General features: G+C 55.9%; 1 protein-coding gene across 1 annotated transcript in view; it reads left to right on the forward strand.

Annotated features, from left to right (window-relative positions):
• TSC1 (TSC complex subunit 1) overlaps nucleotides 1-14919 on the forward strand; it is a 36037-nt gene extending 21118 nt beyond the window's left edge. The window contains exons 7-21 of the mRNA XM_058672845.1: nucleotides 264-439; nucleotides 1057-1163; nucleotides 1477-1588; nucleotides 1878-1987; nucleotides 4946-5018; nucleotides 5394-5492; nucleotides 5662-6220; nucleotides 7457-7500; nucleotides 8013-8164; nucleotides 9061-9243; nucleotides 10331-10441; nucleotides 10835-10957; nucleotides 13289-13476; nucleotides 13875-14036; nucleotides 14355-14919. Of these exons, the coding sequence (XP_058528828.1) occupies nucleotides 264-439; nucleotides 1057-1163; nucleotides 1477-1588; nucleotides 1878-1987; nucleotides 4946-5018; nucleotides 5394-5492; nucleotides 5662-6220; nucleotides 7457-7500; nucleotides 8013-8164; nucleotides 9061-9243; nucleotides 10331-10441; nucleotides 10835-10957; nucleotides 13289-13476; nucleotides 13875-14036; nucleotides 14355-14853 (2698 nt within the window). The 3' untranslated portion in view covers nucleotides 14854-14919. The remainder of the gene's footprint in view (nucleotides 1-263; nucleotides 440-1056; nucleotides 1164-1476; nucleotides 1589-1877; nucleotides 1988-4945; nucleotides 5019-5393; nucleotides 5493-5661; nucleotides 6221-7456; nucleotides 7501-8012; nucleotides 8165-9060; nucleotides 9244-10330; nucleotides 10442-10834; nucleotides 10958-13288; nucleotides 13477-13874; nucleotides 14037-14354) is intronic.
• The last annotated feature ends 501 nt before the right edge of the window (nucleotides 14920-15420 follow it).

Genomic DNA, 15420 nt, shown 5'->3' on the forward strand with positions numbered 1-15420 from the left:
CCTTTTGTCCCTTCTGCCCATTCTCTGTAGTTTATGTTCTGTTGGAAACTTTGCCGTTTTTTATTGATGACATTTTTGTTTCAAAGATGGGTTCTGTTGACTTGGTGTAACCATTCTGGGTTTGTAAGGTGAATGGTCACACTGGGCTGGAGTGGATTTGCCCTGCTCTTTGCTCATTAGTTCCCTGGTGGCACTAGGTTGGCACTCTTCTGTAATTCATTGAGTAATCAGTTGCGTTTCTTGGCTTGCGTTGCCTTTTCCAGGTGGAAGGGGTTAGAGACTCATGATGTTGTAATAGAGTGTGCCAAAATCTCTCTGGACCCTGCGGAGGCCTCCTCTGAAGATGGCTACTCTGTGTCCGAGCAGCTCGCCGCGCGGCCCCCTCGCCGTCCAGCCGATGTCGCCGCCAGCCCTCACGCGGACACACAGAATAGCTATGGTAAAAAGTGACCTTGATGCTTGTCTTTTTTCAACTTGGTCTTTGGGAAGCATTGTTTATCTTGGTTCATTTTGTCTTCTTTCTGAGAATAAAATTTAGTACAGTTTCTAGGAAGTCCCCCCAACCCTGATATTTTTTATTGAATCTGCCTTTGTTGTCTTCTAATGAAGTTCTCCTTCAAGTTTAATTTGAATGTCCTGCTGATAATATTGCCAGCAGCTGTGGCAGTGTTGTCTTCAGCCTTCAACAAAGAAAATGTGCTCACGTCTTTGGCAGCCCTGGGAAGGGAGTCTTTACCCCCAGATACCAAGAGCGGAGTGGCTCTGGAGTGAGTCGGGACGGCTTGTAGGGCTGGGTCCACCTTGGTATTTGCAGCCCCCGAAGGTGCCACGGGCAGCGTGTGTTCCAGGTTGTCTGAGGCTCAGCTGGACGGCAGCCTTCCCGAACGCCATTTCCAAGGGTGCTTTGAAAAACCTTCCAAGTGCTGTTGTGTTATCGCCAGGAGTATCAGCTTTTGCAAATATGGAGAACTGAGTGTTTTTGGACAGTCAGAGGGCCATGATTTCTTACTGGCATGCTCTGAAACTACGCTGTAACCCTGTTTGTTCTTGTTGTAGGGAGTGCTGCTTCTACCCCTCACCCCTCTTCTCGGCCGACGTTCAACACACCAGGGCAGCTACCTCAGAGTTCCCTGTCGACACGGCTGTCAGCTGAGCCGTCGCAAGTATGCTGTCCAGTAGTGGCCTTGCCTTCTGCTCTGCTTGCTGGGGAAGCTGGCCCTTGGGGTTAGGTCTGAGGGTGTGGCTGGGAAAGCATCTCAGCGCTCGCCTCAGCAGTCCCTTGAAGCATCTGTGACGTTAGCCTGCTTGGGTTTGTCTTCGGTTCAGATGTGCAGGTTGCCCCTTGCCTGTCAGTCAAGCTTTAATAAGTTGCCTTTCGCCACTTGAAAAGGCCAAGTTCAAGGTGAACGTGTTCAGGACTGTGTAGCTGGTGTGGTGCCCCAGTTCCTCTCTCATGTGCTTCCCTAACGTCCCCAGGCCGCGCTCTGGAGCCCATCTACAGTTTGTGGTATGACCACTCCTCCAACTTCTCCTGGAAACGTCCCAGCTGAGCTGTCGCACCCTTACAGTAAAGTGTTTGGTACAACTGGTATGTCGGTCTCAGGCTGGGTTCCATTGGCGGGTTTTGTCTTGTCTTTTGTGAAAGAAGTAGCTATCTCTTAGATCTGATAGTGAGTTGGAAAGTCACTTGTGGCAGTTAACTTGTTCTTGAAACTTAATAGCAACTTCTGGAGCTTTCAGAGCAGGTGAAGTGGATGTTAGACAAACAGGAAAAGACTGCTCTAGATCTGGGTCCCAGAAAGTTAGCTCTGTTGGGCAGTTTTAGTAAGGGTTGGCTTGTTGTTCATATCTGTTCCCCCTTGTCTGTCTCTGAGCAGGTGGAAGAGGAACTCCTCTGGGAACCCCAGCAACCTCCCCTCCTCCGGTCCCCCTCTGCCATTCGGACGACATTTCACTCCCCCAGGCCACAGTCATACCACCCAGGAAGGTGCGTGCCAGCTGGCTGTGTCCCTCGGCCCAGGCCACAGGGTTGACTGCAGGCCTTTTCGGAGGATAGTCTAGGCCACATAGAATCCTGGCCTCAAATGCGGTGGGTTTGAATCAGATGAATTGGAAATTGATGAAGCAGAAGCTCTTAAGGCGAGAACTGCTGACCTCCGGGCTTGCAGAATCCTAGCTAGTCCAGCAGGTCAGCTCTGCCCTCCTGCCACTGCGGAGCTGCACGCACCCTCCCCGCTGCGTCCGCACTTGCAGGGACAGCAGGTGGCATGGAAGCCAGTCGGTGCATCAGTGCAAAGTGACCTGGTCGGCGTGATGTCCTTGCTTGACGGGGCCTTTCACTGTAAAAACAGAGAACATTTCAAAACTTCTGAGTGTTTGCATGAATAACAATGGACCCTCGAGAAGCTGAACCTGTATGTTTAGTGTTCTTTGCGATGGAGTGGGCAGGGTGAAGGGTGCCTACGGCGGACCCGCCGCCTGCTGAGGCACGCTGGCATCTCAGTTACTTGAGGGCTGAACTGGTGATTTGTTTCCATGGTACACCAGTTTCTTTTGAAAACAAGTGACCGAAACACCGATTATTCACTTGGGTATTCAGCAGGCAGTGTCCTAAGTGATGGCCTTTGCCAATCACTTCAAGGTAAACTGTTCACAGTATCCATGGTGGTTGCTAACGAGAAAAGTCAACCTCCAGGTGAAAAGTAAGACTTAGTTAAACAGGCGGACAGCCAGCACTTGCTAGTGTGATGGCTTCCCCAGGACTTCTGTGATGAAGTGAGCTGATGATTTAATTTCCTGATGTGCAATGAGAAGATGTGAAAACTCTAGTGTGAATTAGCGAGCCAGTGTTTTCTCAGTGTCCAGCATGTGATGTCAGAATCACGCACTGGTATCAGTTCGTGTCCGAATGCAAGGTGGACCAATGGATTTAACACAGATGAAAAGACAATTGGCAGGTTTCAGATTCAACCTCATAACTTTTATGAAACTACCAGTTGGGCCCAGCGCAGTAACGTAGCAGCTAAAGTCCTCACCTTGCACATGCTCAGATCCTATATGGGCACAGGTTCTAATCCAGGTGGCCTCACTTCCCATCTAGCTCCCTGCTTGTGACCTGGGAAAGCAATCAAGGATGGCCCAAAGCCTTGGGACCCTGCACCCGCGTGGGAGAGCTGGAAGAGCTCCTGGCTTCAGATGGGCTCAGCTCTGGCTATTGCGGTCATGCTGGGATCCCATATGGGTGCTGGTATCCCATGTGGATGCTGGCTGGTGTTCCAGCTGCTCCACTTCTGACTCAGCTGCCTGCTCATGGCCTGGAAAAGCAGTAGAGGTTGGTGCCGAGTCCTTTGTACCTCTGCACCCATGAAGGAGACCCAGAAGAAGCTCCTGGCTTCAGACACGCCCAGCTCTGGCCATTGCAGCCATTCGGGGGCATGAACCAGCAGGTGGATGATATTTTTCTGTGTAAATCTGCCTTTGAAAAAAAAGTTTTCCTTCTGTAACTTCATATCTCTGGGACCCCAGATTTTATTCCATTATTTTTGTGAAAATTCCATATTGCTACTGATTGGGCACGGAGGCAGCCATGACACTGGGCAGGTCAGAGGTCACGAGAGTGCAGCAGGCTCACCCCTCTCAGTGGGACTTTATTTATTTTGGAAAATGCAGGTTTTTTTCATTAAAACAAGCCTCTAATATGTAACGAATTTGTTGTTTTTAATGAATTCATAAATACTTATTGAAGTCTGTTTTTAATTACTATTTTTTTTAAAGATTTATTTATTTTTATTACAAAGTCAGATATACAGAGAGGAGGAGAGACAGAGAGGAAGATCTTCCGTCCGATGATTCACTCCCCAAGTGACTGCAATGGCTGGTGCGTGCCGATGCAAAGCCAGGAACCAGGAACCTCTTCCGGGTCTCCCACGCGGGTGCAGGGTCCCAAAACTTTGGGCCATCCTCGACTGCTTTCCCAGGCCACAAGCAGGGAGCTGGATGGGAAATGGAACTGCCGGGATTAGAACCGGCGCCCATATGGGATCCCGGGGCGTTCAAGGCGAGGACTTTAACCGCTAGGCCACGCTGCCAGGCCCTAAATACTATCTTTTTTAACATTTTGATTGGAAAGGTGGAGTTTACAGATGGCGAGGTCTTCTTTATGCTGGTTCGTTCCTCCACATGGCCATGTTGTCCAGAGTTGGGCTGCTTTAACGCCAGAAGCCAGCAACTTCTGTCGGTTCTCCCACATCAGTGCAGGGGCCCAAGGCCTTGGGCCATTCACCCATTGCTTGTCCTGGGCACTTCAGCAGGTGGACAGGGCCTAAGTCAAGCAGCCAGGTCTCAAAATGGAGTCCATAGAGGGTGCCAGTACTGCAGGTGGTAGCTTGACCTGCTGCCCTGAAGTTTGTTTTAATTTTTAAGTATTGTAATGATTGGTGGATATAACCATGTAGCAGAAACTGCGTTCTCAAACATTTTTAAAATTTATTTATTTTTATTGGAAAGGCAGATTTATAGAAAGGAGAGATTAAGATCTTCCATCTGCTGGTTCACTCCCCCAATGGCCACATTGCCAGAGCTGGGCCAGTCCAGAGTCACGAGCCAGGAGCTTCTTCTGGGTCTCCCACGTGGGTGGAGTTGGGCCATCCTCTGCTGCGTTCCTGGACCATAAATAGGGAGCAGGACACGAACCGGTGCTCGTGTCGGGTGCTGGTGCCATTGACAGAGGCGTGGTGTGCTAAGCCATGGTGTCGGCCTCGGCCTGCTCAGGGAGTTTTCATAGGAGGGCGGTGTGCGGGGATGAGCTAGTTTCCGTAGGAGGGCGGTGTGTGGGGATGAGTTAGTTTGAAGATCCCCTGAGTTTGCAGTCCTCGAGCCCTCTAGATCAGGTCCCAGGACAGGCACGCCCTCTGCCCCGTGATGTAAGTGGTGCGTGTCTTTTTAGGAGGAGAGAACAGACTCCACGAGGCCAAGTCTGCACAGGCAGCCCCACCTCACAAACGACAGAGTGGGAGCAGGTGAGCTCTGGATGACCGTGAGTCTCCCGCCTCTCCCTGGTTCTCTGTACTGACTGCAGACACAAGGAAATGTGGACTAGACGGGTAGCCCGCTCAGGCCTTGGAGCCGTGAGCCGCGCAGGGAGAACTTCGCAGGAAGCTCTCATGCTGCTGCAGCAAAGTGCCTGCAGCTGATTGGCCAGACCAGGTGTTCGCACCTGTTCTCAGAGCCGGTCAGGAAGCAAGAACCTTCATTTCCGTGGGTGGGTTTGCTTTTGGGTCCTTTAGTTAGGTGGTGTGTGCTCTCCGCAGGGCAGAGCTGCTGCCCTGGCACTGGGTGCGGTGGCGATGGAGAGTGTGTCTTTCTTGAACATGAATTGCCTTGTTTCCCTTCAGAAGAGCTACATGGCAACAAAGGTTCTGTGGCCCTCAGTGACCTCCCAGGGCTTTTGGGGGACCTGGCTTCTGATGAAGACAGCATTGAGAAGGAGGAAGGTAAACCAGGGGTGGCTGGGGGGGACGAAGCTCCGCCCTTGTTCTGCCTTCAGGCACTCAGGCTTGCATGGTTCTCTCCTCTGAAGTGAAGAATGTGGGTGTGTCATGGCAGGCCTAAGCCTGCCGAACCACCGGCTTTGTGTTCACTGGGCTGCCCTCCTTCCCACAGCCGCGATATTTGAAGAACTTTCCGAGATCACCACAGCTGAGGCCGAGCCTGTGGCCCCCCGAGGGGGCTTTGACTCTCCATTCTACCGAGACGGCCTCCCAGGTCCTCCACGCAGGATGCACTCGGTGGCCTCTGGCGCACAGGGCACCAGCGCCAACCCTGAGCCCTTACACTCCTCCCAGGACAAGCACGGGCTAGACACACCAAAGCAAGCCTTTACTCCCATTGATCGGCCCCCCAGCAGTGCCCACGACAGCCCTGCCGGGCACAGGGAGCGCCAGGCTTCATCAGAGACGAGCATCCTCACGCCCAGCCCTTGTAAAATTCCCCGGCAGAGGAGCGTGGGCTTGGGAAGCGGGCAGCCACCCCCGTATGATCACCTCTTTGAAGTGGCCTTGCCAAAGACTGCCCATCACTTTGTTAGCAAGAAGACCGCGGAACTGTTAAGGAAAGCGAAAGGCAACACGGAGGACGACCACGTGCCCTCGGCCTCCCCGGTGGAGGTGCTGGACAGGCTGATCCAGCAGGGAGCAGACGCTCACGGCAAGGAGCTGAGCAAGTAAGGGGGGCGCTCATGTCCCTGGAGAATCGCTCTGAAAGTGTCAGGGTGGGAGCAGGGCGTGTGTGGCCCCCATTCCCCCTCCCTGCCTGCTGCTGCCCCACGCTTGAGAACATGCTGCCCCCCAAGCCCCTTCCCTCGGGAAGGCAGAGTGAGTCTGGACTCAGGCTGTTTGGTGCCACTCTGCTATGGGGCACTCCGATGCCTGCCGAAAGCTGGATGTTAAAAAGGAGGCTCTGTTATTTTAGAGAATATGGGACGACTGTCACCTTGTCCCCCTCTCCAGTTACAGGTGTGAGCTTTTATCATCATCTGTTTGGTAACAGTTGGTGATGTGGATCATAAAACAGCATTGTATTGAGGGTCAGGCCGCCTGACCCGGCAGCCCCGCTCACAGGCGCCTGCTGCTGCCTGGCCCTTCCAGCCCCTTTCCCAAGGATCGCCAGGAGAGGATGGAATGTAACTTGTACCAAGTCTGAATCCTCTGCCATTTCTAGCAGCATTTGGGGAAGTGGCATGGTTTTTTTGTTTTTGTTTTTGTTTTTTCCCTAAATATTACAAAATAAAGTGAACTTGTGTGATAGGGCTTAGGGTATGGGAGCTTCTTTTTAAATGAGACTTGATAAAGAAGAAGGCTCAGGTGAACCCCACCTTTCCCCAACAGTTTCAGCAGAGGCAGAACGCAGCACGCTTTCAGCTGCTTGCCCGCTGATGCTGCCTGGACATTGGCTGCTGCACTGGGAGGCCTGGTCGGCCCCGAGCGTTGCTGCGGTAACTGGGGAGGGCAGAGCTCGCTCTAGGCCCAGGCTGGGCTGACCGTAGGACAGAATTCTGGCGGCCCCTGAGGCCCTGACACCCTGCTACACCAGGGAAGGGCCGGAGCAACCCCCCTCCCTTCCTTGTCGAGGGCTTTTCTTACCTCTTTTACTCCCTGATTACAGTCTGTCTGCTAGACAGGGAAGGAAAGTCCATGACCCACAGCTCCCTGAAACAAAGGACATCTAAATTCTTGTTGTTTATTTGGCTGATGTATTCCTTCCCGTGGTGGTTGGTGAATTTGACAGTCCCCAGCGGGGGCACCCACTGCCAGCCCCGTGCGGACCCTGAATGGGACACTTTGCTTAGGTTGTGTCCTTTGAGCAGGGGGAAATTATCTAACATTACTGCCGCTAAAATCCAGTTAAGTGTTTCCTGGGTCACAGTGGTAACTGTGTCACCCCAAACCTCTTGCCCTAGGTTGTCCTTACCCAGCAAGTCCGTCGACTGGACCCACTTTGGAGGTAACTCTTGTGCTTGAGCTCACAGTCTAGCCCAGCTGCTTCCTGCCTGCCTTCCTCTGTCTTCTCTGTCCCCCAAGAAGCAGCGCCCCCCTGGCCACTGCACCTGCCGCTTCTCTGCTTGGTCCAGAACTGTCAGGTCCTGCCACTTGGAAAAGTGGCCAGTACCTTGCACCTGAGAGCCACCAGACTGCCCTGGGAGAGGCAGAGTGAGGCCAGTGGTGTGAAGAAGTGACCCCGTGGGGGAACAGGCCAGCAGAGGACCGCCTCCAGGAACAGTGGGAGGAGTGGGGCGCAGGTGGGCAGGGGTGTGGTCCTGAGGGAGGCAGGCTGTCAGAATGCCCATGCAGAGCCCAGCCCCTTGGCGCTCCCCTGGCAGGGAGAGGTGTGGTCCTCTAGTATCTTTCCCGCTCTGCCCCAACCAAGCACCGCCTGTGGGAGGAGCCTGATGGAAGGAGATGTCAAAGGCATTTCTGCCCCTCCCTCTGCTTCACAATTAGGCTCTCCCCCCTCAGATGAGATCCGCACCCTCCGGGACCAGCTGCTGCTGCTGCACAACCAGCTCCTGTACGAGCGCTTCAAGAGGCAGCAGCATGAGCTCCGCAACAGACGGCTGCTGCGCAAGGTGACCGGCGCCGCGGCCCTGAAGGAGCATAATGCTGCCATGGTGAGGGCTGGGGGCTGCAGGGGTTACGAGGGGGTGCTGGAGGGTGGGCCACAATGGGCGCCCTGTGTGGGAGGCCGTGGGGGTGGGCCGCAATGGGCGCCCTGTGTGGGAGGCCGTGGGGGTGGGCTGCCGTGGGCGCCCTGTGTGTAGGCCATGGGGGTGGGCTGCAGTGGGCGCCCTGAATAGGGGCCATGGGGGTGGGCTGCCGCGGGCGCCCTGTGTGCAGGTCGTGGGGGTGGGCTCCTGTAGGCGCCCTGTGTGCAGGCCATGGGGGTGGGCTGCAGCGGGCGCCCTGAATAGGGGCTGCCTGGTTCCTTGCAGAGAGCTGCAGCTGAGTGGAGGTCAGGGCTCTCAGGACCAGCTCTGTTCACCCGGGTGGCTAGGGCAGGTCACATGGTCTCTCAGGAGCCTGTGCGGATGTGTGAATCCCAGAATTCCCCTGGAGCTCTCAGAAACCATGGTGGCAAGCACCCGTGTCTGTCTGCTTCTAACTGATGAAGTTACTATATTTCTCCATGTGTGAGTGTGGAGTGGCTCAGCCCTGGGTGTGTGGCTTGGGCTCTGTCAGTCACGACCTTGGAGAAGAAGGCTGGGTCTTGGAAGCCTCCATGACACAGTCCTTAAATAGCCACCGCTGCCTTGTGAGTTCTCAGTGCTGTGGTGGCGGGCAGGACTTCTGAAGCCGCTGGGTGCAAGGTGATCCATGGAAAAAGTTCTTTAAGGAACTTATGATCCATTTACTAGTGTGAACTGTTGAAAAGCATGACTTCATGTCCACTGCTGGGTCTGTGGCGGCTTGTGACTGCTGAGGTCCCGTGTTTCCAGCTGCGCTGGGCTCGGGCATCCCTGCCCTGCCTGGGAGGCGGCCACGGTCACGGCCTCTCTCTCTCTGCTAGAAAGATCAGCTGATGCTGCAGGAGGAAGACATCCAGATGTGGAAGGCCAGCCTGCAGCAGGAGCAGGCACGGTACAGCAAGCTCCAGGAGCAGCGGGACACGGTGGTCACCCAGCTCCACAGCCAGCTCAGGCAGCTGCAGCACGACCGGGAGGAATTCTACAATCAGAGCCAGGAGTTACAGGTATCCGCAGCAACCACTACGACCCAGGCAGTGCTTCCTGGAGAACTGTCCCCGCCCAGCTGAGCTGAGACAGTCTCTGAAATCGTGGCGATTGTCCAGTGAGGGCAGTGGCTCTCCAGATTTGTTGGGGTGATGTCTGGGTTGCTTTGTCTTGGCCCTGAGCACCTGGAAGGAACCCGAGTTTCTGCTCACTCGGCAGAGCCCACAGCCTGCGAGTGTTGTGACCCAACAGGGCAGCCCCCACACGCGTGACGTGCTCTCCATCATTTTGAAATGACTGTAGGTCTTAATGCCACGGTGCGGCTGCTGGCCCTGTGTGGCGTCTTGGGGCAGTGGTGAAGCCGCGTCCCTGTTCCAATTGGGCTTTCCCAGCTGTCGCCCGAAGCCCAGGCTGGCCTCCCTGCATCTGGTTGGGAGTTCACACGGTGCCCAGCAGGTGTCGCTCCCGCTCCACAGCAGCCTGTGAGCTGGAGGCGCAGCCTTGGGCTCTCGGGCAGTTTGAAAACTGGATCTGAAGTCTTGTTGTTTTCTTTCTTTCTTTTTTTAATGTTCAAGATTTATTTACTTTTTTTTTTAAAGGTTTATTTATTTTATTACAAAGTCAGATATACAGAGAGGAGGAGAGACAGACAGGAAGATCTTCCGTCCGATGATTCACTCCCCAAGTGGCCGCAGCGGCTAGAGCTGTGCTAATCCAAAGCCAGGAGCCCGGAGCCTCTTCCAGGTCTCCCACGTGGGTGCAGGGTCCCAAGGCTTTCGACTGTCCTCTACTGCTTTCCCAGGCCACAAGCAGGGAGCCGGATGGGAAATGGAGCTGCTGGGATTAGAACCTGTGCCCATAAGAGATCCCAGCATGTACAAGGCGAGAATGCTAGCCACTAGGCTGCCATGCTGGGCCCTGTTGTTTTCTTAAACAGTAAGAACTCAGAAAGCAACCATAACTTTTTAAAATTAAGACTCCAAATCCTGATGGCCCAAGAATAGTAGCATGATAGAGTCATGCCTTCCCGGCTGGGTGTGGGCCAGCAGCCAGGGGCTCGTGGGCTGATGCTGGCCCTGCTGGGACTGCCTGTGTGTGTCTGGGCAGACCAAGCTGGAGGACTCCCGGAACACGATTGCGGAGCTGCGCATGGAGCTGAAGAAGGCCAACAGCAAGGTGTGCCACACAGAGCTGCTGCTCAGCCAGGTCTCCCAGAAGGTGAGCTGCACACGCTGCGGGGTGCGAGCCCCCACACCCCACAGGGAGGAAGGGTGCCCCCCACACCCTTCAGCGAGCCCTGCCAACGCATAACCCATGGAGCGTTCTCTCAGTAAATGACGAAAGCTTCATGGGGTCGTGGGGCTGTGACTCCATCCTCTCGGGGGTTCACTGCACTCTCAAAGTCCTTTACGCAGCTCGGTCCCCCTGGGCTTCGACCCCTGGACCTGCCCCTGCTGTGGGCAGCATGTGTGCCAGGGACCCCGCACAGCTGTGTTCTGCCCACACAGGACTCAGTCTGGTGGTACCCTCCTGACCGCCAGCAGTGGTGGCGGGGCTGGAACTGAGGGGTCTGGTGTGGTCGAGTGCTCACTGGGCGTGTGTTTCGTCCAGCTCTCCAACAGTGAGTCGGTGCAGCAGCAGATGGAGTTCTTGAACAGGCAGCTGCTGGTGCTCGGCGAGGTCAACGAACTGTACCTGGAGCAGCTGCAGAATAAGCACTCGGACACCACCAAGGTGGGCAGGCGTGGGAGCTTTGGGCACAGGCAGTGGGCGGCATGTCACACGGAGTGCCTGTGAGCGAGCTGCGGTGCTTCTGGCTGGGCGGCACCAGCACTTGCTTCTCTCCCCTCGGCGGGTTCCTGTAAGCTCCATGAGGCAGGCTCAGACACCGAGCGGTACAGAGTAATGTGAAGGTGGCACCTTTCCACCCATCTCTGTGCTCCCTGGAGAGAGGGGAGGGGCAGGGAGAGCACGGTCCAGACGATGAGCCAGGCTGCGGCACAGCGCTGCCAGGGCCGAGGGTCCTGCTGCACAGGCCTGCCCGGGCCGAGCGACCCGCTGGCCCTCCCAGTTCCTGCAGATGCTGGCCCTGTCCCAGCCAGCAGCGCCTCAGCCTCATCAGGGGCGCTGGTATTGTATTAGGTATGGCATTTCAATAGTAAATGCTGCAGTGTTTCCTACACTGCCCCTCACACATGACCTTCTCCTTGAGACTTCCTGAGTTTGTCCTTCTTCATAAAGCCCCTTTTTAGGGGGGGCTGCAGATGGACAGCTTTCATGGTGGACTTGGGTTTCTGAGCCCTTCTCAGCTCCCAGATGCAGGCTGTCCTTGGCCAGCTAACTGGAGCTTTCTCTAGGATGGACTTAGGGTAGCCTGAGGAGAAGTGGGAGGCAGAGCCAGGGTCTCCTCCTTCTCTCTGCCAACTTGAACAGCCACCTGACCTCTGGGCCCCGTTGAAATTCTTAGGACCTTTCAGGAAGCCCTAGGTGACACATCCTGTGCCCCTGAGTGCCAAGATTGTGCCCCCTTGCCCACCATTGCTTTTGAACCAATCAGGATCTGTTCTCAACTGGGCACTCATGTCACTCAGGTGGGTCCAGGGGAGGAGGGGTGGGAGTCTGGACCTCAGGTGGAAGCTGAGCGAGGATCTTGGAAGGACCCTGGCTGTCCTAGTGCAGGGCGCTGGGTGACACAGTGTGGCCTGTCCTTAGCAGCCATGCCACACCCTACTCCATCCCCCACGCCAGCCCACAGCAGCCCACGCCAGGAAGAGGCCAGACTCCAGGGCCACAGATACACATCCTCTTTGCACGTAGCTTACAGTATCTTCCTGTGTCCAATCTCTGGTTATAACACACAGGTCAGTAGAAATAGTTACTCTGTATCACTTACGGAATAACAGTGGGAAGAAAAGGCTCCCAGATGTTCAGGACAGCTGCAGAGCTTTCCCGGAGGATCTGTGATCCACGGTGGTTCTTGGGTGCGAAGGGCCAGCTGTGCTGCCCAGCTGCCCCAGCTGCCCCAGCTGCCCCAGCTGCCCCAGGTCGGAGGCGCCCCGCCTGCTGAAGCCATTTAGTGCAGCTGCCCAGTCGCATCACCCGCAGCCACTTGCAAGCTACGCACTGTTGAGTCCCACAACAAGGAAGTGCTAAGTTTGCCAGTGTGCGCTGATGCGGGGGTATCTCCTTACTCCTTGCTGTCCATCAGATCCTATGTTGTGTACACACACGCACACATGACACCTCTTCCTAAGTGGCTGTGCCAACCCAGGTGGGTGGGCATGCAGGCAGGTGGGCTGCGGGCAGGTGGGCTGGTAAGTGGGCAGGCAGACACGTAGGTGGGCTGCGGGCAGGTGGGCTGGCAGTCAGGCAGACAGGTAGGTGGGCTGCGGGCAAGGGGACTGGTGGGCATGTGAGCTGCAGGCTGGCGGGCAGGCGGGCTGTGTGCAGGAGGGCTAGTGGGCTGGCAAGCAGGTGGACAGGTGGGCTGGCAGCTGGCCGTCTGCAGAACTGCCCCCAGCACCTCGTCCCTTGCCTCCATCCCAGCTGGTATCAGGAGAGAAAGGGGAAGGAGGCGAATGAGCCAGGGCCACTGTGCCCGTGAGAGCCTGCATATTGGCACGCTGTGTTTGGTTTGCTGGTTTGAATGCGTGTGTTTGCACAGATAATTGTCCTGCAGTTTTGTGGTCTGTGTGTGAGTCTTCTCCCAGTGCCATTCGTTGTAAAATCTCGGCCAACGTAAGACGTGCCGTAGTTCCCCCTGCCGTTACGCAGCACTAGACGTGCGCGCGTTTGCACTAGACGTGCGCGCGTTTGCAGTGTTGGCTCCTGTGGAGAGTGCTTCTGGCGGAATGCCTGCTCCTCGGGGGTGGGCTGCAAGGGGGCTTCCAGGCACTCAGCCGCCCAACTTCCAGAAGGATCCCTGCTAACACTCAGCCAGCCTACCTTCTGGAAAGTTCCCCTGCTAACACTCAGCCACCATCCTACCGGAAGGCTCCTCTGCCTTCTACTTTTGTCGCTGTGCAAAAGTCACTTCCTGAGGTGTATACTCACGTTTTGTTTTAGGAAGTGGAAATGATGAAAGCTGCCTGTCGGAAAGAACTAGAGAAAAGCAGAAGCCACGTTCTCCTGCAGAGTCAGAGGCTCGACAGCTCCCAGAAGCGGGTCTTGGAGCTGGAATCTCACCTGGCCAAGAAGGACCACCTGCTTTTGGAGCAGAAAAAATACTTAGAGGATGTCAAGCTGCAGGCAAGGTAACTTTGCCCCGGAAGGGCACTTACAGTGGTATACTCTTTTAAATGTGTTTTATTGGAAAGGAAGATTTACAGAGGAAAGGAGGGACAGAGAGGGAAAGATACTGCACCAGCTGGCTCATTCCCAAGATGGGCACAGTGGTTAGAGCTGAGCCAATCCAAAGCCAGTAGCTTTTCCCAGGTCTCCCAAGTAGGTGCAGGGTCCCAAGGCTTTGGGCTGCCACAGGCCACAGGCAGGGAGCTGGATGGGAAGTGGGGCACCAGCATACAAACTGGTGCCCACGTGGATTGCTGGTGCTACAGGCCGAGGGTTTACTTGTTGAGCCACCGCACCAGCCCCATGGTGCATTCTTTATGTGCTGGACCTCGCCACCTCCCGGCTGGTGTGTATCTTCCAGGGGACAGCTGCAAGCTGCCGAAAGCAGGTATGAGGCCCAGAAAAGGATCACCCAGATGTTTGAGTTGGAGATCTTGGACTTGTATGGCAGACTGGAGAAAGATGGCCTCCTGAGGAAACTTGAGGAAGACAAGACAGAAGCGGCTGAAGCAGCAGAGGAGAGGTAGGGATGAGAGCCATGCCGCTGCTTGCAGGAGTGGGACTGCATCCCACGGCACGGAGAGCAGCTGTATGTGAGCGACGGGCACAGCCCCGAGCTCACTGCCCTCGGAGAGCCCTCCGGGCTGCGGGTCACGTTCGTGGTCAGGTGCTCTCCAGCACCTCTGGTTGCGACATGCTTTTCTCTGGATGAGCTCTGTTGCTTGGGTGCCCTGGGCAATATGGACAGAGGGTGCGCGTGGCCGTGATTCATCTCCCGCTTGTGCACGACCCCAGTCATAGCTTCTCCTCCCCGCCCCTGCCCCTTTCCGGCTTCTTTCAGGCTTGACTGCTGCAACGATGGTTGCTCGGATTCCACGGCAGGCCACAATGACGAGGCGCCTGGTCACAATGGTGAGACCAGGACCACCAGGCCCAGCAGCACTCGGGGGAGCAGCGGCGGCAGCAGCGAGCTTTCTACCCCAGAGAAACCCCCAAACCTGAGGGCAGGCCCGTTCAGCAGCCGGTGGGAAAGCAGCATGGTGGGGGAGGCCTCACCTGGCATGCCCACCACCGTGGGCTCCCTGCCCAGTTCCCAAAGCTTCCTGGGCATGAAGGCCCGGGAGTTATTTCGTAACAAGAGCGAGAGCCAGTGTGATGAGGACAGTGTGAGTGTCAGCAGCCTTTCTGAGGCGCTGAGGCCAGAGCTGGGCAAGGACTCGGGGGTGGAAGGCAAGACTGCCCTGAGCCTTGATGGCACCCACCCGGCTCCCCCGAGTCCGGACGGTGTGGGCCAGCTGCGCATCATGGACTACAATGAGACTCAGCACGGACACAGCTGAGGCTGAGGGTCAGTCAGTGTTAACCCGCACGGCGTTGGCGTGGAACAGGAGGTGTGACCGCACGTTTCTAAGCTTTCCTGTTTCCGGGGTCTGCGTGGCTAGCTCCCGAGCTGCAGGCGGGAGGGAGGGCCTGTGGACAGCTGACTGAAGGCGCAACGGTTTTTGAATCCAGCATTGAAATGCCACTTCACGTTCCCCTGACCCTTCCCCGAGGCCCTCCTTCAGTGCCCGGCAGTGTGTGCTAGGCTGGGTGCCAGCTTGAGTTCCTTAGTAGCTTTATTTTTTCCTTTCCCCCAATGGTTGCACCCTTTGAGCCTGTGCAATATGAGGCCAAATGGAGCCCTGAGTCTGGCACACCACTCTCTGCTTGCCTGAAGCTCAGAAGACAGGACAGGGGTGGCTCTCAGACAGGTGGTTGGTGGCCCGCCAGGTAAGTCTGGGTTTGTCCCCGCGAGAAGGACGCCGCCTGCCAGGCGGAGCGGCTGGCCACGGGAGCTGCTCCCGAAGGTTTTTTCCTGCTCTCTGGTTCCACAGTTGAGCATCTCAAGCAGCCAATCTAGAAAACAA

The sequence above is a fragment of the Ochotona princeps genome, chromosome 14, assembly GCF_030435755.1.
Source record: "Ochotona princeps isolate mOchPri1 chromosome 14, mOchPri1.hap1, whole genome shotgun sequence".
NCBI lineage: Eukaryota > Metazoa > Chordata > Mammalia > Lagomorpha > Ochotonidae > Ochotona > Ochotona princeps.